Here is a 25,865-nt window from a genome sequence, read left to right as displayed (position 1 = left end):
TGGGTTAGAAAACAAGGTGCGTTTTTTTATTCTGCCTGTATTGATCCTGCCCCTTCCCAACCAATTTACAGCTGTGACTCAAAGAGCATCGGTTTTATACATTCAATTTTGGACTCTTACTATCCAGAGCTGGTGTTCACCTCTCAAAGCAGATCCAGAATTTTTAACCACCATATTTTAGCAGTCTAAGTATTTTCTAAAAATACTGCTGGTTTTCTGGGGATGATCCATTTCTGATATTCTAAGAGTATTTTAGCTTCCAAAAGTATCACAGATAAAAATGGAGCTAATCCACAAGAGTACAGCATGTAATTTAGGTACAAAACTGACAGTGCTTCTTGATTGGGACCCAACTATAAAAACAGAAACCTGGAATGAGATCCTCTGTTTAAACTCCACAGCCAATCTCTCAGGAATTTTAGTAAAATACTGAGAGTTTTACCTCCTATGTCAGTAAAGCATCTTTTACTCATCTGAAAAAAACAAGAATGATACGAAGATCTATGACATCCTTGTCTCTAAACTGGAGAGACACAGATTTGATGGATAGACCACTTGGTGCACATGAAACTGGCTGGATGGTCGCACTGAGAACAGTTGCAGTCAATGTCTCCGTACCCAAGTGGAGACTGGTGATAAGAGGCATCCCTCAGCAGGTCAGTGCAGGGACTGGCACTTTAACATCTGTGGTGGCCACATGGACAGTGGCATTGAGTGGAGCCTCAGCAAGTCTGACAACACCACTGAGCTGTGTGCAGGGGTTGACACGCTGGAGTGAAGGAATGACACCTGGATGGACCTTGACAAGCTTGAGATGGGCCCGTGAGAGCCTCATGAAGTTCAACAAGGCCAAGAGCAAGGCCCTGCCCTTGGGTTGGAGCCAACCCAAGCACAAATGAAGGCTGGGCAGCGAATGGATTGAGAGCAGTCCTGAGGAGAAAGACTTGGACATGTTGGTGGATGAGAAGCTTGACATGACCTGGCAATGTGCACTCACAGCCCAAAAAGTCAAATGTGCCCTGGGCTGCATCCAAAGCACCATGGGCAGCAGGTGGAGGGAGGGAATTCTGCCCCTCTACTCTGCTCTGGTGAGATCCCACCTGGAGCACTGCATCCAGCTCTGGGGACAGGGGCCTGCTGGAGCATGTCCAGAGGAGGCCATGAAGATGCTCGGAGGGCTGAGCATCCTATGAAGACAGACAGAAAGAGTTGGGGTTGTTCAACTTGGAGAAGGCTCCAGGGTGACCTTCCAGCAGCTTTCCAGTACCTAAAGGGGGTTACATGAGAGCTGGAGAGGGACTTTTTACAAGGGCGTGCAGTGACAGGACAAGGGGGAGTGGCTTCAAATTGAAAGAGAGTAGGTTTAGATTAGATATCAAGAAGAAATTCTTCACTGAGAGCATGGTGAAGCACTGGAACAGGTTGCTCAGAGAAGCTGTGGAAGCCCCACTCCCGGAAATGTTAAGGCCAGGCTGGATGGGGCTTTAAGCAACCTGCTGCAGTGAAAGGCGTCCCTGCACACGGCATGGGGGCTGAAACTTGATGACCTTTAAGGTCCCTTCCAACCCAAAGCATTCTATGATTCTATGATCTACTTCAAAGGGTTTTGTAAAAACATAAATGGACACAGCAATGCTGATATCTGGGCAGATTTCCATCAGTCTGATCACAAACACCATTATTTTGCAATTGAAACATTGCATAGATAGACAAAAGAACAACGATACAGAGGCTACCAGCACGACTAGGACACCAACAGGTCTTTGGGAAGTTCTTCCATTTATCTTGCCATGGCTGTTGAGTGCGCTGTCTTCCTGCAATAATCTTCCATGACAATTAACTGTGACATTAATTTATTACTGCGAGTTAATTTATCAGAAACTGAAAAAAAGTAAATTAAACCCCAGATATATTCAGTAAGTATCATACAACCTTACATGCCTCAGTTGGACATGCACAAAGAGCACTGCAGGTCATATTTAACAGTACAGAATATCAATATTCAGGAAATTTGTAAAGAAATGCAGTCACTTTTTGAAGCTTTATGCAAGTAAATCCTCTAAACTAAAAATCAAACTATTTACAAGTTCAAAGATTTACTAGTCTGTGGTCAGAGACTGGGATTAACTAATAAATGTAATCTGTGGTAGTTATTCCTGTCACTCTGGCCTTCATCATTTTAGTAAAGGCAGTGGATTTTGATCTATGATCCACGGGTGAAAAATTTTCCTATCACTCTTACTCCTCTGGTATAGTCAAATAAAAAGCTATTTATGCTTTCTGCTAAGGCATAATATCTCTCACCTAGCCCTCTCCAATTACCAAGACACTAAAAGAAAATCCTTCCTGGTAACTGGCTGTAAAATGTACAAAAACATTCAAAAAAAAAAAATCTGTATGGGAAGTTTGTAAAATGAATTTCATTCATAAAAACATCACGCTTCTGGCTAGATGACTGGCTTGAAATTCCAGTGAGAGAAATTATCATTTTTAGTTTTAGGATGCCTTGATGATACTTACACTTCTAAAAATCTAATAGATTCACATGTTGAAATGTATTGAAATTTTAAAAGCTTGTGAATGAAATTAGCAACATGCTGTGCCTGTCAATATGAACTATTAAAGTCCCCAGAGTGTATGAGAGTGGGAGAGTTTAAAAATTAATTCAGACCCTGCACCTGTTTGCAGGAATTCGTCTGTTGAATTAGCATTGCATTTAATAAGTTTCTGTGACGCAACTAATGTCCTTTTGTCTGGGCTCCCTCAGTACAGTGTTAATTCTCACCCATCTGAAATCCAGGCAATATTACAAATTCCAAACTGATAATTAAAGTCTATAAATGTGAACCAGTCTGAATGAGACTGACTTTAAACATTAAAGTTCTTTTTAAACTTTATAAATTTCTTTAGTATCTCATCGTGAACTCCTTTCAAGCTAAGGTCAAATGATGACATGATCTCAAAATGATCTGTTAATAGATTAGGTATCTAAATAATGCTCAGAAAAATTAATTTTTGGACAAAAGTTAATAGATAACAAAGTACATTGCTCACTGAAAAGAAATCAAAATAGATCATCAGTTGTACACGAAAAGCATATCAAAATTACATTTGAAAAATTTTACTATTTTTAAAGTTTTTCTGCACACGGAGTTAAACCTATTGTTTTCAAATAACTCAATGAGGTACAACGAAAGACCTCAGCAAGCCCTTCATAATCAACTTCCACACATCAATTCGCTGCCCTTCAGTGGAGAACTGCTGCTCTTTAGTATTTACAGAGCGTTCAGCATTGCAGAGAGCTTTGTGGAAATTATAAACAGCCAGCGGAGCTCCACTGTGCTGCAGAAGAGATGCTGTTCACGTGAGTGAACAGAAAACTCCTCCTTTCTCACACGTAAACTGCAGACTCCACAGCTCGCAGAGATCTTATTTAAATGGATCAGAAGCCTTCTGGAGAGCATTTGGAAAAATTAAAAAAAAAAAAAGCCAAATTTTAATTTTTTTTTTTCAGGACCTTATGCACTGGCATAGGGTGTAGACAGAGAGAGAATCTTCAGGCGCTATGTCAAGATATAGAAAGAATTACTTTCTTGAATTGGAACAAAGGAGAGCAAGAAATCACTTGGATACCTGAGTTAGCCCCAAATTGTTGTAGTCAATCTTGACATACAAATCTATTTATATATTTTTCACAGCTATACCTTACAAGTAGAACTCTTGCTAATACAAACTTTAGAAATATCTGATTGCTCTGTGAATGTTGTGCAGCTGATTTGTATGGCTGTTTTGTGGATTTTTTTAACTACATCCTCCACTTTTATCTCCCAATCAATTAGCAACAGCAACACACGTTCTAACCTCTTGGGGGGTGGTAGGAAAGACCAGAAGTCTAGCATTCTATAAAAAGAAATTAAATTTTTCAATTTTGGGTTAGTCCAAATCTAGATTCACTGTGATTCTGGTTATCGGCTGGACCTTAAGACAAAAACTGGGGAGTTCTAGAAAATCTGAAGCCACATGTGAAAGAAATATGCACAATACATAAATATCAGATTCTGACACCACCAGAGAAGAAGACATAAATAGCCAGCTTCACTGGATAGATTTTTTGCTTGTTTTCCGATTCCTATATAGGCAAAAATAATGACCCTGTTCTGGAAGATGATCAGGCTTGCATAGAATCTGCAAAATCTAAAATGCAAGATTTTATTATTCTAATTAATATCTTATTTTTTAAAGGACGTGACATTTAACTAATAGGTCATAAATTTTATTCTGGTTAAGTCCTGAATTAGTCAGGGTTTTTTTGGGCTGTGCCACTGAGAGGTTCCTGTAGCTGTGGTCTCTGGCACTTCAGCTCTTGTTTATGTCAATAATTTCACATAAGCATATATATGGATGATAGATGGAATTAATCAAAATACATTACAGTTATCAAAAATTTTGTTAAGGTATAATCAGTTCAAAATCAGATACAATCACCATTGTTCTCCTTTGCTGGATGAATCAAAGTAAATTTGGAAGAAGTTCTATGCAAACAGGGACCAGTGTAACAACCCTAAAATTACTATAATGACTTGCATGCTCCAAAAAAAGCAGACAAAACATATATATTTATTGTCTTGGCAGATGTGTGCTGGATTCACTGTTTCTGGCATGTACCCTACCTGATGCATACATGACTAATGTATCAGGAAGCTCTTCAAATATAGCAGAGAATTTAAAATGAGAACAAAAAAATCCTTCTCATTGTCACAGAAAGTGACCATTAAGTGATGACTCACATGCACCACATTAAACATGAAGGGATCTTTAATCACTGTCTTTTATACACTAGTTTCAGAAGTTACTGAGTTGCTTGTTTACAATGTATAACACATGACATCTTTAACACAGCGATGTGGTTGCTTCAATCTCAATAGCGGTATGCTGTCTTAATCAACAGTTTTTCAAAAAGCATAAGTTACACATGATAAAGCCTGAAATTATTATTTTGTGAGGTTGATAATGATGATGTTAAAAACGTAAGCTTTATAAAAGACTCGTAGTGTTTTATCTCTTTGATTTTTTTTAAATTATTCGCTCCTCATATTTACTGTATTTACAGTAGGGGCTTCCAACAGCAAGCACTGTCTTCAGGTCCTTTTATCATATCAGCCAAACTTTGGGACTCAGTTGACTGGACATTTTGTTAAAGTGTCCTGACTTCTACAAATCCAAATCTTTTAATTTGTTGGTCATTAAAAGTAAGTGCCTTAAACTTCCAGTTTAAGTAACACTAATTTTTAAGAATACAATAAATTTTTTAGGACTCTTCAGGATACTTATAAAATATTTTACACTGTTCTTAAGCAAATGTTAAATTTGGATTATCATTTTAAAGGTCTATATTGAAAGTCAGCAATTTAGACTTACTTGTGATGAGATCCAGTGATTTTCATTAATTGGTTAAAAAGAAACAAACATCCTGACATTATGCATTAGAGTGTTAATGAGCAGGATTTGTGTCTTACATTTTTCCTTGAAAATTTTCACTTGACAACACAAACGTGAAGGTTCTTGATGCCAGCACTGTTCCTGCCTAACTGCATTTTGTTCAGGTTGTTTACAGTGAGGAGCAAGTAAGATGGAGTGTTTCAATAGTCGCTTCAGGTTGATTTAGTTGACATGCACAAGGTGAAGCAAGCCATGTATTGCTTTGCTTTGTGCTTCTGATCCTTTAAAAAGACAGAAATCACTTGATTTCACTCATAATTGGAAACTGCTTTGGTACCTCCCCTCAAAATATTAAAATGCAGAAATTTAAAGCTAAATGAGGTATGACATATCTGATATTTGAAGGTTTGTCAACAGCCAGGATAAAGAATACCCTAGGCTGCTGTCATTCGGTGGTTCAACTTTGTTGGCAAAATGATAAATCACTTCATGTAAAATCTATTATTAAACTAATTGTCAAACCACAATACAAAAAATGGGAGCTAAAAAAAAAAAAAAAAAGAAAAGAAAAAGAGAAAAAGAGAGCTGACATCAGAGCAGAACAGGCAGGATTAGATCCTGCATGATTTCAAGTACAAATAGATCCCTCTGGGACTCGGGGATTAATATTTTTTTTTTTCCCCTCTCCTCGGCCGCTGCGGAGAATTAATGAGGGTACCTGCAACAATGCTTGCAAGCTGCTGGGTTCTGGTGATGGGGTATATGCTGCGTGCCTGAACGATGGCTGAGGCGATTTTCTTGGCGTGCCTCTCCTCCCCGTACGCTCTGAGGATGGACGCAAGCGCCTGTTGATCCAAAGCGTTCACAACATCGGCGGCAGTGGGCATGTCAGGGTACCTACGCACAAGAGCGGCCAATTAGCCCACTGACGTCAGCCTTCATTGACAAGGGGTGAAGCTTCACAGCGTTGGGACACAAAGTCAAACACACACACACACACACACACGGCACACAAGTGCCTTTGAGGTTTTTCGAATAGGAGGTGGCAACCCTGGGAAAACAGCTTGCACCTTTTAAATCCTTTTTTTCTCGCCGCTCCAAATGGAGTTTGTTCCTTAACTTCAATTAGAACGGCTTTAACTTCTAAGTATTATCATGAGCTATGTTTAATAAGGTGACAAGAATATTTCGGTATCGTGCTAAGATGGAAATGCTGTGTGACCTTTTTCTTCAGCCAGCTTTAGAATATAAACTGGCCTCTTACGGGTTCATTTTAGTCACCTTGCATCATATGTTGTTTTCTAGTTAGAACTGATTTCAAGGGCCTTTTCTTTCACATCTCCTGCTATGAAAACAATTGCTAATCAAAATAATTAAATCTTACTTTTCACTAAAAGGCATAAGAATTCATATCCACATACTGTTCTGACATAATAGAAATGACCTATACACATTACAAGAATTATTGCAATTTAAACAGTATAATCTTAACATCTATATATCGAAATCTCTTTAACTTTGCTATTGAAATAGTTCCAAGGTATTTTATGAACATCATCTATGGGTTTACTAATCAGACAAAACATATAAACCACTTAATAAATTCTCTTCTAAAAAGACACGATTTAGCAGAAAATTTTTCAGGCATTTTTTACTCCCCTGCAGTATCTTACAAAAGATAACAAAACTTAGAGGCAAGTAGTATCATAGCAACAACCATAGTGTAAGGCTTTTGTTATGCCTCAGGTACCCTTTGTTTTTATGCTCTTGTTCAATGTATGTTTTCTCATGATGCATCAGGCTTATATTTAAGCCTGGAGTTCAGATTCTTGAAATCTGAGGACTGAATCCCAGGAGGATCACGGGAGCATTTTGCACAAAACCAGAAAAAGCAAGTATCGTGAAATTTGCTGCGTTAAGACATAACATAAATGTGGTAAGCCAATTCCTTAGAAATTGGGGCTTCCCATTGGCTCTCTGTGAGCAATGAAAAAAGCAAACGGCACTTCTTAAGACTCCAGGTCCATTAAAACACCAAGGAAAAAAACTGTCATTCTCCCAGTATTGCATCATGCAATAACAGCCAGCATCTATACAAGAGAGATCTTGGGTTGCTCATGTAAAAAGCAAAATGCTTCAGAAATACATCGGCTTGTTTGAAAATGATAACCACTGCATAAGCAGAAATTATCATTCCACCACTGATTTTCATGCTCTTGAAAGTACTTAATACCAATCCAAATAGTTTAAACACAGGTGGTTTATTCAGTAATCGTTAATTTGACAATTAAGTAAACCTGATGTGCCTCCCACACAATGTGAAAGGAAGCTTATGATTTTGCTAAGGGAAGCTTACAATAAATCTGTGGGCAGGGAAAACAACATTATACTAGCATGCTAAAAGCAATGTAGCAATCTGATTTAAAATGGCAGATATAATAGATAGGGGTTTGTTTATTTATTTATTTTAGATTGCATTCCTTTTAGAGAGAAGCAACTGGGTCAGATAGTCATTGCACAAAAGAAAGACACTGCCCCTTTCCTGAGGAAGCAACTGAAACTGCTCCAGTGAAGTTTCCACAAACAGTAAGCGTGGCAGGAAAGGGACTGCAGTAAGAAGTTGTGTGCCTGCAGATCAAGTACAGGCTGAGAAACTGTGGAAATAACAGGCCTCTGAAAGGGAGATGTCCCTGTGACTGTATATCATACACTCCAAAAATGTTAAAATTCAATGGCAGAGGTACACAAAAATGTTACTGGTTTAATTACTCATCACGGGAACTTTCCTCTTATTTCAAAGGAGGCAAAGATGATAACCAGGGCTCAGCACTGAGACGGAAAAAAGCTTTTTGGGAAAAGAAAAAAAGTATACTTGTGCAAAATTGGATGTGGTTTGATGATGGGAATTCTTCAGTTTAAAGGGAAATGAAATGCACAGGGGTTGCTGAGCAGACAGTTTTTGAGTTTCAAGAAGAAATATTATCAGGTACCTGTCACTATCCATCCTCATGTCCAAAGGTCCATCCTTCTGCAGGGAAAAACCTCTTTCGGGTGTATCAAACTGCATGGAAGAACAGCCAGCATCCAGGAGAACTCCATCCAGAGTCCCTGGCTCAACCCCAGACGAGAGTAACAAAGCCTCTGACTGGCTAAACTGTCCTAGAAGAGGTTGAATCTGTTTCCTGTAAGAAAGTAACAAAGAAATAGCTTCAAGTTTAATTATAACAACACATCTCTCCCCCTTACATAGCAGGAATTAGATAATAGCACTCAACCTGCCTCAGAAGCAATAGGGCTATTCTCAAAGTAATAGTTCATGTACTTTTCATATGCCAACATTGAAAACTGGTCCAAACCACCCCTCAGTGACTACTGGAGCTGCTTTAACTCTTTACTCCCTTCCTGCTTGATCTCAAAAAAAATGGAAATCTGACTAAAATTTAATTTTTTCAGTATGCAGGAACTCAAAGGACACCTTTCAGCAGGAATGCCCTGACCACCAAGGTACCTGCCCTGCTAAACAAGGCCCTCAGTCAAGTGAGGACAAAGTCCAAAAAAAGGAGGAACAGTTATTGGACCTAGAGAAGCAGATAAGATGGAACAGAACCGCACAACCTTGTGGTTAATATGTACCTACCAGGGAAAACATCCCAAGTTCCTGCCATGGGACAAACACTTTCTTAGTGGTATTTGCCATTTTAAAAATGAATGGGCAAATGAGGTGCACTGGATCATAAGCAGGGAAAAACACTTCAGTGTAGTTTGCATTCAGGCACCTAATCACTGGGGAGAGTTTTACATGCCCTTTTGTGCTTAGTGTTCTTTCTTAGATTTAAAATGGTTCTTGCTTAATATTCCCATAATGAGACAGAAAAGTGGCGTGGCAAGGGAGAAGATGACAAATCTGCTTCCCCACATGTTGCAGTGTCCAACTGCACTGAGGGTGGTTGGGCACTGAACAGGCTCCCCAGGGAAGTGGTCACAGCACCAAGGCTGACAGGGCTCAAGAAGCATTTGGACAATGCTCTCAGGCACATGGGGGGACACTTGGGGCTGTTCTGTGCAGGGTCAGGAGTTGGACTTTGATGATCCTTGTGGGTCCCTTCCAACTCAGGATATTCTGTGATTCTATGATCTCTGAGGTGTCCAATGACTTCTTGAGTGTCTAAACCTGGATTTTTGATTTTTGCTTACATATAAGGTGACTTACAATTATGTATTTTATCTGCCTCTCAAAATCTCAATGGATTTTACAGATTTGAAAAGATTAGCCAATGTGTTGCTGCATTTTTAAGTAGTACCTGCAAAATACAACATATTTCTGTCTCTACCAAGAAGCCACTGCTTCCAGTGGAGAGAAATAGCTCCTTTAAAAAGAAGACATTATAAGCCCAACCATATGGAAGAACGTTCAGCCCCACAATGTTCTCCTCGTTAGAGCAGAACTATTGAACGTAGCACAAAACCCAGGAAACAGTGTGAATGAACAAATTCCATGAGGGATATCATGATCACACACACAATTTTGAATTGATTACTGTCCAGCACATAACTGAATACATCTACTCAGCTTAACAAGAACTGACAGTTCCTGAAAAGCACAATGATCCACTTAACATATTTAAACCAATTTCAGCTACATAGTTATAGTTTTGAGATTGTATTTCCCCTCAATATAATCAGAGGAATTTTCTTGAAAATCTGTAGCACTTTTTCCAGCTGGGCAGTGTTTCTAACTTTATGGCTCATGCAAATGAATGAACTTTAAAATTCCATATGTGGGACATGAAAATAAACGAGACCTAGGATAAAAGGTAAATTGCCATTGTCTGGTTGCCCAGTAGACAGTAATCTATGTCAGCAGCTCTGAACTAGTGCTCTACTGTGTTACCAACATATCTGAAAAATTATTCTGAAAAATATTTATTTATTGTGAGACGTTTTATTACATTTCTTTAAAACGGTCACAAGTATGTGGATAACTAAGATGTTTGGGACAGCTTTTGATCTGTGGCCTGCCAAACCTTTGTGATTAGAAAAACCTAATTAAAAAAGAAGAATATTTGAAGTAAGTTGAAATTTACTCTTCGGTAGAGAGATGCTTCAGCTGGAAAATATTTTGGAGTTTGCAAATGTTTTGGAGATTGAAAGATAATTAGGCTGACATTTTGATTTCATACTTTCAGCTGTGTGAAATTATAGCTTCTGTACATAAGGTGTTTTGTTATACACTGCCTTGTGTGTACCAATAGTGCATATAGGCATCTTGGTGAATATAATTCCTTACTAAAACCAGATGGTTTTTATGAGTTTATAATGACTATATCGCAATGGTCAGGCCAGTTCTCTGAATTCCTGTTTCTCTGTGGAACAGAAGACACAATTTTAAGCATCTTGGCTATCTCATACACTTCAATTAATCAAACCAAGTACACAACTATGAAAGATTTATTACCTTATGAAAGGAAATACAAATACCAACTCTTTTTTACACAGGATAGTAACAATGATGATAATGATGACAAGGACTAATCTATTAGATTATAAGAATGACACATTTATTTAAAGTAAAATATTTTACCAAGCATTCAGAACACATATTAGAACATAATAAAACTCTTTTCTAGCCTACCACTCTTTATGCCTATGTCCGAATAAAAACTGCCTCTTACACACATGATTTCCTCTAAAAATTCCTACTTTAGCCTCAACTTCCTTTTCCCTTCAGGTTTTTATTTACATCATCTGTAAATTTGCTTTACAGAATAACCTCAAATAAATAATAAATGATAAACTGTTAAATAATAAACTACGTTGAAAAAAAAAAATTCTATTTCCTAGAGTCACATGCCTTCTGCTCTACCCAGGTATGCAGAATTCATTCCACCTTCTTTTTCCACTGTTTTCTTTGGGCAAAAGAAGATTTATGTTCTATGACCACACTTACCGAGGGTGAAAATCTGTTATAGAGAGCACTGTAATCATTTTAGGCAATCTTTGAAGGTTACAATCTAACTAAATCCAATTGTCTTGCTTAGGAGAAAATATTTAAACTTAGTACTTGAACAGCACTTCACATATTCAGAATATTTTAGAAACGTAAAACAACTGCGAAGAGCTTTTAGCTTCTCTCTTATAAATGGAGAAACAAAATTTGCAGGGTTTAATATTTAATGACTTGAAGATACCGATGCAGAAGTCTAAGACAATTTTAGAGATTATGGTCTGAGGATGTAAAAAAGCAGAAAATTCCTGTCATGTTAGCTCTCATTTGGGGTGTGTCTGTACGGGGTAATAGCATGGTAATTGTTTGATAAATTCCCAACTGCTACAGACAAGCAATCTCTAACTTCTCAATATATTCAACATGCTCACTCCCTCTTTATTAATCTTGACATTCTACAAGAAAACATTATCTAAGGTTTTAAAAGAACACTGGGAACATGGACAATACAGCCCATTTTATGAAGAACAAAAAGTTATTTCAGCTGCTACATACGTTGTTGGGGCCTTAATACATTTTCTTGCACAGCAACTTCAAAAGCTTGCAGAATCCTTGGAAAATAACACAGTTGGAAAACAAACAGAATGTTGGGTTCAGGGCCCTTTGTTCAGGTCATAACACAGTATTTTATTATATTTTACTATGACACATAGCACAGTAATTCTGCTAGACAGCACTCCATCCACACTTCTCAACTATATGAAAGAGCAGAATGACAAAGAGTTCAAAGTCTCCTAAAGTATTTCAGGCTCTACAGATTTCAGTTAATCTCTGGTTTTTACATCCCTTTATAAAAATATTTATTTTTTATTTTACTAAGTTGAGAGGGATAAACACAGGAAAAAATTAAAGCTGAACATAGCTTCTACAAAACAAACAAAATCTTTTCTCTCATCTAATTTTTCTCCATTGTCACAGAGACTGATGTGACATCAATCATTCCGGTAATTTCACAGAAATGTGTGATTATGCTTGGATGGTGCTTTAGCATTTTTTTATGTTTATATAATAATACTTGCTCTTGATCTTTCACTGTTGCTCCACTTACAAATTCTATGTATGAATACATAGAAAGTCATGATGACGACGTGTCAACAGTGAAAACCACCTCCTACTCAACCAGAATTAATGGTTTCTTTGAGAGAACCAAAAAAAAGTTTTTCAGCTAACTCTTGCCACTGCACATCAAACAAGGAGACCAACCTGGTGCTTTGATTCTCTGCTGAGACTCCATCAGGGGTGCCAAGTAGCACCAGCTGCAAAGAGGATATTGGTGCAGACTGGGTTTGATGTCACTGACTCACCTCACCCGGGTCATTCTGCAGCTGTCAGAGAGCTGCGACTTTCACTCACGGCTGCACTGCTTCAGGCACACCCAGGAGCAAAACACCAAGGACTCTGGTTGTAAATCCCTGGAACTTTCAGCATCCTACCTGGAAACTGTTGTGAGTGTTATCCTGCCTCAGTGTAACACCCATCTCAGAAAACGTACCTGGGTGTTCTGTAAAAAGTTCTGAATTACCTTTGTAAAATGGAAAACTGGCATGGGCTTCGGGCTTGCAAAGGGAAAAAGTAAAATCAAAAACTGTAACGTCTATCAACTTATAAATGAACCCTGTCATTACATTCCTAGATTTATAAAAAAAATTAATGACAGATCTAAAAAAAGCCCAATTCAGTCTAGGCTGGGTTTTGTGCTACGAAACTACAAACTCGAATCTCAGCCAGTGATTAACAAAGACCTGAAAAAAGGAAGAAGAACACGTAAAAAGCAATTTCCATAGAACCAAGTTAATATTTTCAAATTTGAGGGCTATAATAATAATTTTACTCTGTGTGTTGGGATCACAGAAACGTGATTATAGGTATTTTTAAATTGGTAAACATTTACTTACCATGTGTTCCCACTCAAGAGCAGGGAACACTTAAAAGGTATGCATACATTTGAAGGCTCAAATACTTCTCTGCATATAACTTGAAGACATCACAACACAAAAACCCCCAACAAACCCCCCTTTTTGTATTGACCTGTAGAACACTAAACACCTTACACTGTCAGAACTGCTGTCCCAAAAGTGAAAATGCTTGCCTTTCTCTGTCTCCTCCTGTCAACTGTCTACCTCTCTCACACAAACCCTTATGAAACTAGTTACTTCCTGCTTCAGTTGTTCTTCTCTAGCTCCCAGGAAAACTTCCTCTCCTCATTACTCTATAAAACGATGCAATCCTTTACTGCTCACGTGTCATTGACTCCAAACCCCCCAAACTGTTTCTAACAACCTTTCAAGTGTACCTGTGAGATATGTCAGGATGGCTCAAAACAGATTGCTCATTATTTTAATGTTCATTTTTACTTCTGTATGAAATATGCACTCCACTATTCTGTCCACTAACACAATTTCTATGTTAAAAACTGCTGCAGGAACTATAAACACCGTTTCAGCTGAAGGAAAAGATACAATTTTTTAACCAATAGCACAAGTATCACAGATGACTTCCACTGAGCACCTCCAAAATCTTACCGTATTAGACACCTTCCACAGCAGGTATGTTAAATCCCATCAAAAACAAATACGAAAATTTAAGTTTCTAACGAACAACGTTTTCCGCTAAATTACAGATTAAGAATGCAGTTGTTTTCCCTTTGGTGGGAAAACAGAACACTAACAGAGTAAGACTAGCGATCGTTGAGGCAAATTTCAAAATTACACGCCCCACCAAAATTTTGAGCAAATGTATTTTGAAGTTTTGTAAGTCACACAAAGCTTTGCTCCATAGTAAGAGCAACTGATATTATTTTATGCAATTGCGACTAGCCAGAGTTCAAATCCTTGTTATAAAATATGTAATATTGTTAGGCATGCCATCTTTATTACATAATATATGCAGAATATGTGATATGCTGTCATCGTCCAGACGTGCAAAAAACCCAAGTGATCAGAAGGATTTGCTTGTTGTTCATAAGACATAACAGTTCAGAGGGTAAGACACCATCCTCAGAAGAGTCATAGATATTTCTCTGACTTTACCTTGGCCCATCTGTGGATTTCACTTTAAGGTACATGTTAGTTTAGCCTTCACAGCAATAGGACAGCCCAGTCTTACAAGGATCAGCAGGCACAAGCAAGAATAGCTGAATACACGTGTTGTTACCTCAGCACTACCAAACATCCATTGTGACCCTCAGCTTCACTACCACTGATTTTCACTGCCCTGTCAGAACCAGGATGTATGTATTACATACACCAATGAATCTGCCTGTTATTTCACCTCTATTACTTTAACAATTAGTGCAAGAAGTTTTGTTGGACTTGTGGTATTTCCACTGATGGTTTGCACCATCACGGTGAATGTTCAACTCATCATTCAAGTTCTAAGATTATTTTTCACTGTAAGAAAAGATAGCAAAGCAACTTTTCTTAGAGTTCATAAATCTTAATAATTATATGCTTATTCTTCCTCTATTAACACCTTAACAGATATGTTTATCAAAACTGCCCCTCCATTCCCCAACAACCCACATAAAAATTGATACTTTCACTAAAGACATAATGGTATTTCACTGAACTCAAGAGAAGTGTTGCTACTGGCCTTAGAAGGAAGAAAGGTTCTGTCTAAATCAGTTGCCAAAACCCAGGAGATTTCAGAAAGAAATTCTGGATATACACCAGCAAGTCAAAAACTACAAATTGATATCAGGAACACAACAGTTGTGTATAAACATGTTTCAGCCCATGAATATAAGAATACTAAAATCTGTAGCAACAATCATCATAGATTTTTTTTCAACATGAAGGGAAGAAGCAGATCACAACAGTTTTTCCCAGTATTAACACCCAGTCTCAGAGGAATCTGAAATTATATTGAGGGTTGCAAACCGGGGACGAGGCACACAAACAGATTTGTCATGCAATCAGCTTTACTAATCAATTACTGATTGGTTGTGATCAGCTATGTATAACGACCAAAATACCATATATGGAATATTACAGTTTAAAAAGACAAGAACTTGTCTCTCCTGTATATTAAACAAACAGAACAGCATACTTTCTCTAATAACTGCTTTCCCACCCTGCAACATTTTGGTTTCTGCTGTCTGAATATATTTCTACCTTACCTAAATGAGTAATTATTCTTCCTTTGACTAACTATTTCCTTGTTTGAAACAGTAGTTAAATCTTAGAACACTGAGGGTAAATATATCGAGCATCAAGAATTTATTACAAATTAAACAAGGATCTTTTTCTTCCTTTCTGTCATTCTTATCTAAGCTCTGTCATTGAAGAACATGCCTACGTTCTTAATTGACTCCCACCTTAAGCATTAAACTGTCTGCCCATCACTGGCACAGCATCACATCTCCCAGTTACATGCTCCCAATTGTGGGAAGGAGAAATAGGAGAAGCAGAACACAAGAGGAATGCAAATAAGGGCAGAAATTAAGTAGGGGCATCACTCAGCTAAAAATTACAAAAGCCACAAAATTTTGCTCGCTCTTCTGTATCTTTGCTTGTACCAGGTCTTACCCTTTTTGAGACAAGGAAACAAGAACTGTGTATAAAATTAAAAAAGCTTTTAAATTAAAAATGCTTTTAAATGACGGGCTAACACTCATTATTTTGTTCTCTATTTCTTTCCTGGTAGTTTTTAGCATGCTCTTCTAACTACCAGTGAACACCAAGCATTAAGTTTTCAAAGAACAAGCCCACTATTTCATTACTCACTAGTCAGCTCATAGCCTACATAAGTAAACTTAACATCTTTTTTGCCATTTCACTTTATACTTAACTATATGACTTTTCATCTGCTGCTTTGTAAGGTTCTACAGTTCTTCAGAATAAATCTTCATTTTCGCTGTATTAGGTAACATAGCCTAATCAACAACCAGCAGCAATTATGCCAGCAATTTACTGTCTTATTTAGATCATTTATGAATAAATAAGTTGCATGCCCTACTCACATATCCTTGTGGTACTTCACTGGTGAGCTCATTGATTTGAAATGAGATCAGTGGCCCCAAAAACCAGGCAGAAAAACCTACACCAGAAGACTGTTTTGCTTCTACTACCCATTCTTTACACAACTTTACCCTGTTAAATCCCACTTGACACTTCTGTATTTACAAACTGCAAAAATTTGTTTGACATTAAAAAGCACTTATAATCGAAATTAAATCTATATTTGTTTCTCATAACATTGCAATCCATTCCTGGAAAGAAAGTAATGTGCTTAATCCTACTAAAGATTATAACATTTATACACATATTTAAAATGGAGTATTTTACTGGTTCATCAAATCAAAACCTCAAGAAAGTCATGATTTTCAAATACTGCAGATGAAAAGTTAGGCATATCCCTTAAGATAACAGACCTTAGTTACACTGGTAAGCATTAAACTCTGAAAAACTACTAAAGTTCCACAAAGGAATAGAATATTAACAACTGTAAGAATGCTGATGATTTAAAATGCTGTCTTAAAACACAGTTCAGCAGCAATTCACTTTCCCAGCGACCTTGACCTTTTTTCTAGTTTAAAAATTTCAATTTCAGAAAGCAATCATAAAAATAAAGCTAGTTTGTTTAGGAACCATTAACATCTTGCTGCTCTGTAGACACCACCTTGTTAAGCATCCATGTAGAATCATACGGACAATTCTACATTAAATTCTAATTTCGTTACCTCACCTTGTAATAAAATTGGAGAAATTTAAATTAATTTCACCACTGACAATCTTTCCTGACAATCAGTGTTTTCTGTACTGACATTTTTACTTCATACAAGTCATGAGATGCTGCATTCAAATGGACTTCCCTCTGACGCAATGAACATCCAGAAATTATGCAAATTATCTTTTAAGTATAAGAAATAATAATTAATGGTTTTAGTGAAATACTCTAGTTTCAACAATGTATTTTTAAATGCATAGAGACTACATGCACAGTCTAATTATTTGCCACTGCAGATGACAACACAAGGTCTGAAGTTGTATTTGGAGAAGTAAGAGAACATTTAACTGAATAATGTTTGGTCCTGAAAGCATACACTCAGTTTTAAATTACTGCTCTGGTTCTCTCTACTGGGATAATATATACAATTGAGATAAATAAAAAATTAAAAAAAAAAAATCAAACAAACAGAAAACTGCCCCATTTGTGAAACAAGACAACATCCAGAGGTAAAATTATAAAAAGCAGTGAGTTGGCTCCACCAAATATGAAAGTTAACCAAACTGGTACATAATCAACAGTTAAAAAAATATCATATAGAAGAAATAATATGGAAGTGTACAAATGTGACTGGCAGGCTATGAGAACAGAAGCTGTTGCAAAGCTCCCTTTAAACTATGATGAAACATGATCCTTACAAACCCACAAGCAAAAAAATATTTGCAGTCAAGTTTCTAAGCTAGAAGAGGCAATGTCAATCAAGTCAAATTTGTTACATGTCCTCCAGGAAAGGATGACAAAGTTCCTACAAAAAGGACCCAAGAGAAATGGGATGAGTTCAACAGCATCACGTGTGAAATTATGTACTGAAGGTCTGAATAAAAACCTTGCACAAGCTGGATCTCATCATCTGGGAACAACCATGAAGAAAGGGAACATGAACTTTTACTTGACCACAAAATGAACAGTGAACAGTAGCAGGAACACAGCTGTGGAAAGAGAAACAAAACCCTACAATAAATCAGAAGTCCAAACTGGAACAGAAAAGTATGAATGGTAAGATGTTATCCAGAGCATGGTGTGCCATTATGGGAGCCTCATCTAAAAGAGAACAACTCAAAGGGGAACTGGCACAGAGAAGCTCAAATAGGATGAGTAGAAGTGAGAGTTATTATTATGAGATGAGAGCATAAAAAAAAACACCCAGACTTGTTTTGCATACAAAAAAGAAGGCCAGGAATAGATGTTAATATTCTGCAGCAAGTATTTTAAATGCCAAGGAGAGAAAAGAGCTAATAGATATTAATAAACTATTAGTTAATTTTAGTCAACTAAAATTAAATTAGGTAACTACTTTAACTGGAAATTTAAAGAAAGTTTCATATAATGAAAGATTAGACTCTGGAATAGCTTGAACACTGCATATAGAACTCCTAATTACTTTTAAGATAGAGCACAGTGAGGGAGATTAAATTATCCAGTGGCTTGTAATACCATGCAATTGGATTCAGTGATATAGAAGTCTCTCATAGCATGTTTATATTTGAACAGTGATTGTAATTCTCCATTGAAAAGTTCACCCTGAAAATGTTTACATAAACTTATCAAGACATATACACATTACACATTTTACATGTGTATAAACATACTCCAACCTAAGAATAACTTACCCCTTAGGTATAAACTATTCATTTTATTTTTAGAAAACCCTAAACTGAATGCATAAATACAACATTGGCACTGAAAAAGCTTCTTTCTTTTAATTTTTCCCAAAGTGCTTGCTGGGGATTTTTTAACCAAGTATAACTGGTATTGACTAGGAACTGCTATTTTTCTGATAGCAAACTTAAAAAAGACACTGCTCTCAGATAAAATTATTCTTAGATTTTTTTTTTTATTTTTTTTTAAATTCAGAAGATGAGAAAGCAACTCCCAAAACTTTTGCTGCCACAAAAGGATGATTAGGATCCCGAGGTCAACAACTTTTGATCACTACTGAAGGAGAAGTTCAGAGTCTGTGTTTCCACAGAGAGCAATAAAATAGTCTAAAGGCATTAAATTAATGCAATATAAAAGGAGAGTTTTGCAATACACTAAAAAGAAACCCCCAAACAAATCCAACTTACTCCAGTGGTATTTTAAGTATATTTCTATCCATCTAGAAAAAAGGAGAATGAGCATATCTAAAAAGAACATTTTAACCTTTTGCTCCACGGCTTGGAACTTTGTAGGTTGTATTTCTCTATGTTTATGAGCAGTTTTTCATCTGTTTAGCAGCTGATTCCTCAATCAGACAAGTACTTTCTTTTGTATTACCAGCTTTATTAAAGGCTAAGATCTTATAAGTGAAATAATTACAGGTACTTTCCACATCAAGAAGAACCCTTTGAGAGGCCAGAAAATACACAACACGATCTTGACAGCCTTCAGAAAACAAGTACAGTCTACTTAGGCATTTATTGAAACTGAAGTTTCCCAGAACTGGAATTAGGCAAGAGCCCATTTGATCCACAAATCTTCAGACTGTTATGGAGAATGTTTTTTTTTTGAAGTGCCAGGAATCACAGAACCAGACAATAATTTGCAAAAGAGACCTCCAGAGATCTAGTCCTGCCCCCTGCTCAGTGCAGGTCCAATCAGATGGGTTGCTCAAGGCCAGGTCCAGTTGAGCCTTGAACACCTCCAAAGATGTTCCACAAGCTCTCCAGGCAACCTGTTCCAGTACTACCACCCATATGGCAATTTTTTTCCCTACAACATCTAATTGGAATTTCCTGCCTTTTAACTTGTGTCTCAGAAACTCCAAAAGACTCCAGATCTTTGGCAGCCCTTCAGGCAGGTGAAAAGCTTTAGTGCAAATTCTTCGTAAAGTTGGTAAAGGGTTTTAAATTATTAAAGTCTTCAAGAATAGTATAGATCACTGATGCAGTTTTTAATTTTTTTTCCCCCCAGAATTATCAGGACAAACTTGAAATTAAGACATAGCAACTGTGCATATAATCCAATTATAAAACAAGTGTAGTTTGACACACCTCTGAAGATTCATTCTTGGTTAAGTTTTGTCACACAGAAAACTAAACAATTACTCCTTAGTTATTTACATATTTACTACAAGCAGGCTCATTTTCTATATCAGGCTAGTAACATATGACTTCGAGTTTTTAATGCTGGATTCTTGGCAGGATATAAAATAATTGCTCATCGTTACCTGATGACATGAAAAATGTAAGAATCAAGCTGTAAACACAAGCTGGTTTACAGTTCAGTATTTTTGCACATTCTCAAAATTGCTGATTTTTCAGTTATAATATGGCTTCCCTTTGGAAGTGTCAGTAAATGGAATTTCATTGCTCTCCATTTCCTGCAGTACTTTGTTAGTAGAAAAATTCATTATTGAGTAGAATAATCCTCATTGGAAGAAAGTCTAATTTTTGTTACTATACAAATATATTTGTGTTCCCATTCACAAGCTGGACTACTTAAATCATTGCAAATATGAATACCAGCACTCCAAGTGAAAAAAAATAATCTTTTATTTTGAATAAATGTCTCTTTGCCATGGCAAAAACATAGACAATTCATTAAATTCTTCAAAATACACTAGATGGCTCCACTGGTGTTCCTACAGCGTGCTCTGGTAACATTTCAAATCTCCCACAGGAGTTACTAAAGAAACACCTTCCTATTTCATTTCAGCAGGATAATGTCTTACCTAGAGTATACTCTTCCCTAAGGTGGCATACCACAACATTAACTCCATTTGAAAAACTTCTATAAAAGCAACTTAAAAGACACCATGTTTCCAATAACGAAACATCAAATAAAATCAAACAGAATTCAACTGAACCATGCACCAGAACTCATTAACGTCAGGACACGCAAACCTTTGGTTTCGCTCTGCAAAGCACTGCCATGAACCTGGTGCAGTAAATTCCATCCCCACACACCACCTGCAATATCAATGACTTTCCTGTTATATTCACAGTATGGTTATTAGATTTGTTAGAAAGTATATAGCTCAATTTGATTTCTAAAAGTAATCCTCAAGTGATCCCAGAGCTATTGTTCCACCTTACAAAAGAATCTAGAAACTATTGCCCAGAGAACTTCCTCTGTGAGTCTGACTGTTCAGCATTCACACATCTGGGCTGACTTCTCCATGTAAAGCAGTTCTGATATCATAGTCCTTTGGTCCATAAAATGAGTGAGTTATCTGATATACGGAATAACACCTTACAGACAACACCATCTGTTGGAAAGATTATCAGAGAGTTCTGGTTTTTAGATGTGGGGATAAAAGACATGTTCACTTCACTACAGCTGGTTTGCATCATGCTTCTTACAGAGAAGGAGCTGAGCAAAACAATACAGGCAAAGGCTTAAATCATGTCAAAAACATATTGGGGTCTCTTCAAAATATGTTCCTCATCATCTATCTTTATTGCTTGTTTACCTGATACCACCTCTCTGTGGATCACTCTGACAAACACCAAGGTCTGTCCAAAGTGAAGAAAAGAGTAGAAGCACATTGTGCACAAAAGGGTCTGGCATGGCATCTTTATAGATGGATCCACTAGGAAAAAAGGCAAATCTTTTTACAGTATAGTTAGCAAAAGTCTGATAAACAAAATTAAGAGTCAAGTGTTCCATGAGTCACAGAACTAATCAGGTATCACCTGAAGTACTGGGCCAAATTTTACAGCAAGTGCTTTAAAACAAGTAGTCAACAAGCTGAAGGAGATCTAGAGACCAACAAAAAAGTGTTTAGAAAACATGACTCATATGGAAACACTGAAAGTTGTGCTTTGGTTTGTTTTTCTTTCTGGATAAGAAGGCTGGAGGGGATCTGATGGTTATCTCTATAAGAAGTTATTAAAAAGATGTCAGTCTTCAGACATTCTCCATGCCAAGCCAGTGCAAGTCAAGGAATACTTGACTGAAGTGGCAGCAAAGCAGCTCTGAGCTAGACATTAGGAAAAATTCGTTATGTATAAACCACAAGAAATCACCAAGACATATTATTTATGCAATTCCTGTTATTTAAGAAGATTTCTAAGAAAAGGAAAGGAAAACACTGTTTTGGAATTCCAGAAGTATATTAGATTTTGGGTCAGTTTTACGATTTATTGACACTGTTTAAACCTCACATTTCTAACATCCATGATTTATTTTATTTGAATTCCCTTTTGAAAATCATTCAGGGTTGAAGTTGTTTCATTCCTAAGTTTGAGCAGGAAATCTGCAGTTAAATTTAAAGTTGCTAACATCACGTCTCAGAAAAAGTGGCTGATCAAATTTTTTCCTATATCATTCCATTCTTTCTTCTGTCTTATCTCCTGATACTTCCAAGACTGCATCAGGGGTTCTTTATCACGGATTTATTTCTTTGTACTAGAAATACAGGCAGAAGGGCCCCCTTCACACCCTTTTCCCTGCAGTCAACAGTTTCCCAAGTATGACTTCTGAAAGGCAGAGACCGTAATGCCTACTCTTTTCTGTCTGTTCTAAAGTGGTGTTCTGCATTGACTAAGCAGATTTTGGATATACAGAAACCTTTCTTCTTGAGTCTGCAAAAGTCATCTTTGACTCTTCATCCTTCAGTATCAGGAATGCCAAAGTATCTCTCTAATCAACTGAAGTTTATATAAAACATATACATATATATATATACATATATATAAAACCTCCTCAGAAACACTACAAGAAGGATGTAGATAGCTGGTATCCTTGCCCATGGGGAGGGGTTGGAATTAGACAATCTTTAAGGGTCCCTCCCAACCCAAACCATTCTATGAGTTATTATTTGTTTTCTTTTTTTAAAAAAGGTACAACATACAGAACCCATACTTTTTCTTAAAATTGAAAATTTTAGCTCAAAGTTGAACACATGAACATAGATGTTACAAATAAAAAAAAAAAAAAAGGGTAATTTCCAGGAGGCTCTGGACAGCACAGAACTGTCTGAAGGGACCAGCACACACTTAAATGCATTTTCACTAATTGATTTCATGCTGAAGTGGACAGAGAGGTGCAAAGCCATGGTACTTTCCTTGGCAACTGCAAGAGATGCCATATATATACTTTTGCTGTAGAGCAAAAGGTGAAGCAAGACTGAAATGCAGAGCCATGCACAGGTTTGGTATTTTTCCCCTCTATACAAAGGACCAAAATCTGTCTTTCACTCAATACATTCACCTTGAACTAGATAGCCTGATGACACATCCTGAAACTAAAGCTCTTTCTAGGCTACCCCTCATTTTCCCACAAGTTTTAACGAGACTGTTGAATGGCCAACCAATGTTTAATTTCTGTTCTTTGCCATTTTGCCTGGCACATTCCACATTTGCATCTCTTCCATTCATTTCACCTCTGACTCATATTATTCCCCTTTAAAATGCCCTACTCCCTTCAATCATGAATTATTCAAATCACTTGTCCTTTTGGCATTTTTCTGATGCTCCATTTTTCTCAGCATAACTTACATACAACTCTTGTCTTCTAGATTTGCTTTTTACCCTTCGATTGCTATATTTTTCAATTGTCCATGTTTTCATTAATTTCCTGCTCTCTTCCATATTCTTCCTCACTGCTTCTCTACAAAGTAGCAATGCAATCCTACAGGTATTCTTGAGACATAATAATTGCCATGGTCTCTGAACAACGAATAGGTGTTTACCTCAGGAAATATCACTTAAAAAACTTCTCCTATTTCCTAGGGAAAGAAATTCTCATTTACCAATGTACAATCCAAGTAGTTATGAGCCAGGCTTCTTCTCCACTATATTGATAGAGATCAAATTGAATATATTCACGTTCATTACAAACAAATCCCACCTAAGTGATAGGAAATCACTGAAACTTTACAATTCTGCACAAATGAACGTTAACCTCTTTTCAGCTCATTACACTTAACCCACAGTTTTACCAACCAGCAATTGAAGTTAGAGGGCTGAAACACTGACTTGTATGTACAATTCAGTTCTTCCCAAAAAGCTTTCCACTACAGTACCTCACCAACTGGACTTTAAATAATCACATGTGTATCTTGCATGCCTAATTTAATCTAGTTTCTGGTGAAATGGCAAATGTAAAAAAAATACAATCCATCTGAAATTAATTTGTGGATCATCACTGTTATATACTGTTCTTCTCTTACATCCTTTGTTGATTCCTGTGACAATTAGAATATACTGTGTCTGACTTACAGATACTCAGTTTTAAAGGTTTATGCAGTGTATTGAAGGAGATTTATATTCTCAAGGAGATTAATCTAAAAAGCTAGCATTTGTGATAAAGGTACCTGATTTTGGGGGGTAAGGGAATGCTGAGAAAAAAAAAGGAATTAAAACCATGGTGAAATCGTGCAACTACTGCCTGTATTGTAACAACATATGAGTAAGGAAATTACTGGTTTAGGTCTTTCACAAATCCATATTGGCCTTACAAGTAGTTCCTGCAGTGAAAATTTCTTCATTCAAGAAGTTTAGCTCCTGATTAGAAAAACCCTACATATCAGGGATGTCTGCATTGTAGCTATACAGATTTTGGAGACTGTAAGAGCCCAAATAAAAATTCATTTTGAACAATTACTTCAAAACTTTACAAAACATTAATTTCATTTTTTACAGGATGTTCTCCAACAGATCTTTTCCCTGATTCTTGCATGTGAAGTAGCAAGAGAAAGTCTACAATCACTATTCAGATATCCAAAAATGACTGTTCCAAGTATTGCCTAAATATCTGTAAACTACCAGCACTCAAAAAAGGCAGGTAAAATATTTAATTGTAATTTTAAAAATGGATAATGTTTAATTTTAATATTAGACTGTAATTCTTAAATTTGAGATTTAAAATAGCTTTTCATTTTTCAGAAGTAGTCAGCCTTGTATTCACATTCCCAGTTAGGCACCTGTACAGAAGGAACTAACTAACAGATAGCTTCAAAAGATGTATATTCCAAGAAGAGAACACTGCTAATGATCTCCCTCATGAAGCTCAAAAGCATAAACAAGTGGTCTCTCCACCACAGAATTTCTTTAAAGAGAATATTGAAAGGATCTTACAGGAAGGCAACGGCATTTTTTGATGTTTTAGACTTTGCTTTCTCATGTCATGGCAGCAACTCCACAGTTCAGAGTGAAGATTCAGACAGATGCAAAAAAAATGTGCACACAGGAGTAACCAACAAGGCTACTCACTCTCTGAAAGACTTCATGTCTCCTTCATGCAGCTACTTAGGCAATAAAATCCTTTCTCCCTCTCTAGTTGCCTTCTTGCCTTTCCCGAAGAAACTGGACACATTTAATGCAGTTTTCCTTCTCTTCCAGAATCAAGTGTAGCTTTTCTCCTCTTTGTTTTAATGGTCTCCAAATTCTGTCACTTCCTAGGCAGTCTTTCTGTTCAGTCCCTTGGGCAAACAACCCCCTTATTTGTCAGGCCTCACAATTACTTTTTTTTTTTACCCCATATGTTTCAACACTTTTCTAAGTCACTACCCTGCAAGAAGAAAATGTTTACATCCATTAACTCGGTAAGGTCACTAAAACAGAGGCTGGTAAAAGACAGCAGAGCCTCTGATGTGCTGTGTCTGCTGTCAGATTCTGCAGCACCTAGAACAAATATCCAAATTACAGGAGATAGCAGTGAGGGCTGTTGAAGGTTCCACACACACACAAAATACAAGAACTAGAAACAGAATATCCAAAAGTTTCCCTCTCAAAGATGACTGGAAATCACATTATAACTATATTACGCA

General features: G+C 36.9%; 1 protein-coding gene across 2 annotated transcripts in view; it reads right to left on the bottom strand.

The window, feature by feature from the left end:
* METTL15 (methyltransferase 15, mitochondrial 12S rRNA N4-cytidine) overlaps positions 1-25,865 on the bottom strand; it is an 89,910-nt gene that overhangs the window by 2,856 nt on the left and 61,189 nt on the right. For both annotated transcript variants that reach the window (XM_064656980.1, XM_064656978.1), the window contains exons 4-5: positions 8,430-8,621; positions 6,158-6,336 (exon numbers count right to left, since the gene is read on the bottom strand). In XM_064656980.1, the coding sequence (XP_064513050.1) occupies positions 6,158-6,336; positions 8,430-8,621 (371 nt within the window). The remainder of the gene's footprint in view (positions 1-6,157; positions 6,337-8,429; positions 8,622-25,865) is intronic.

This window comes from Pseudopipra pipra, chromosome 6 (genome assembly GCF_036250125.1).
Source record: "Pseudopipra pipra isolate bDixPip1 chromosome 6, bDixPip1.hap1, whole genome shotgun sequence".
Taxonomy (NCBI): domain Eukaryota; kingdom Metazoa; phylum Chordata; class Aves; order Passeriformes; family Pipridae; genus Pseudopipra; species Pseudopipra pipra.
Note: the sequence above shows the minus strand (reverse complement) of the source record. Positions and strands in the feature narration are given on the sequence as shown.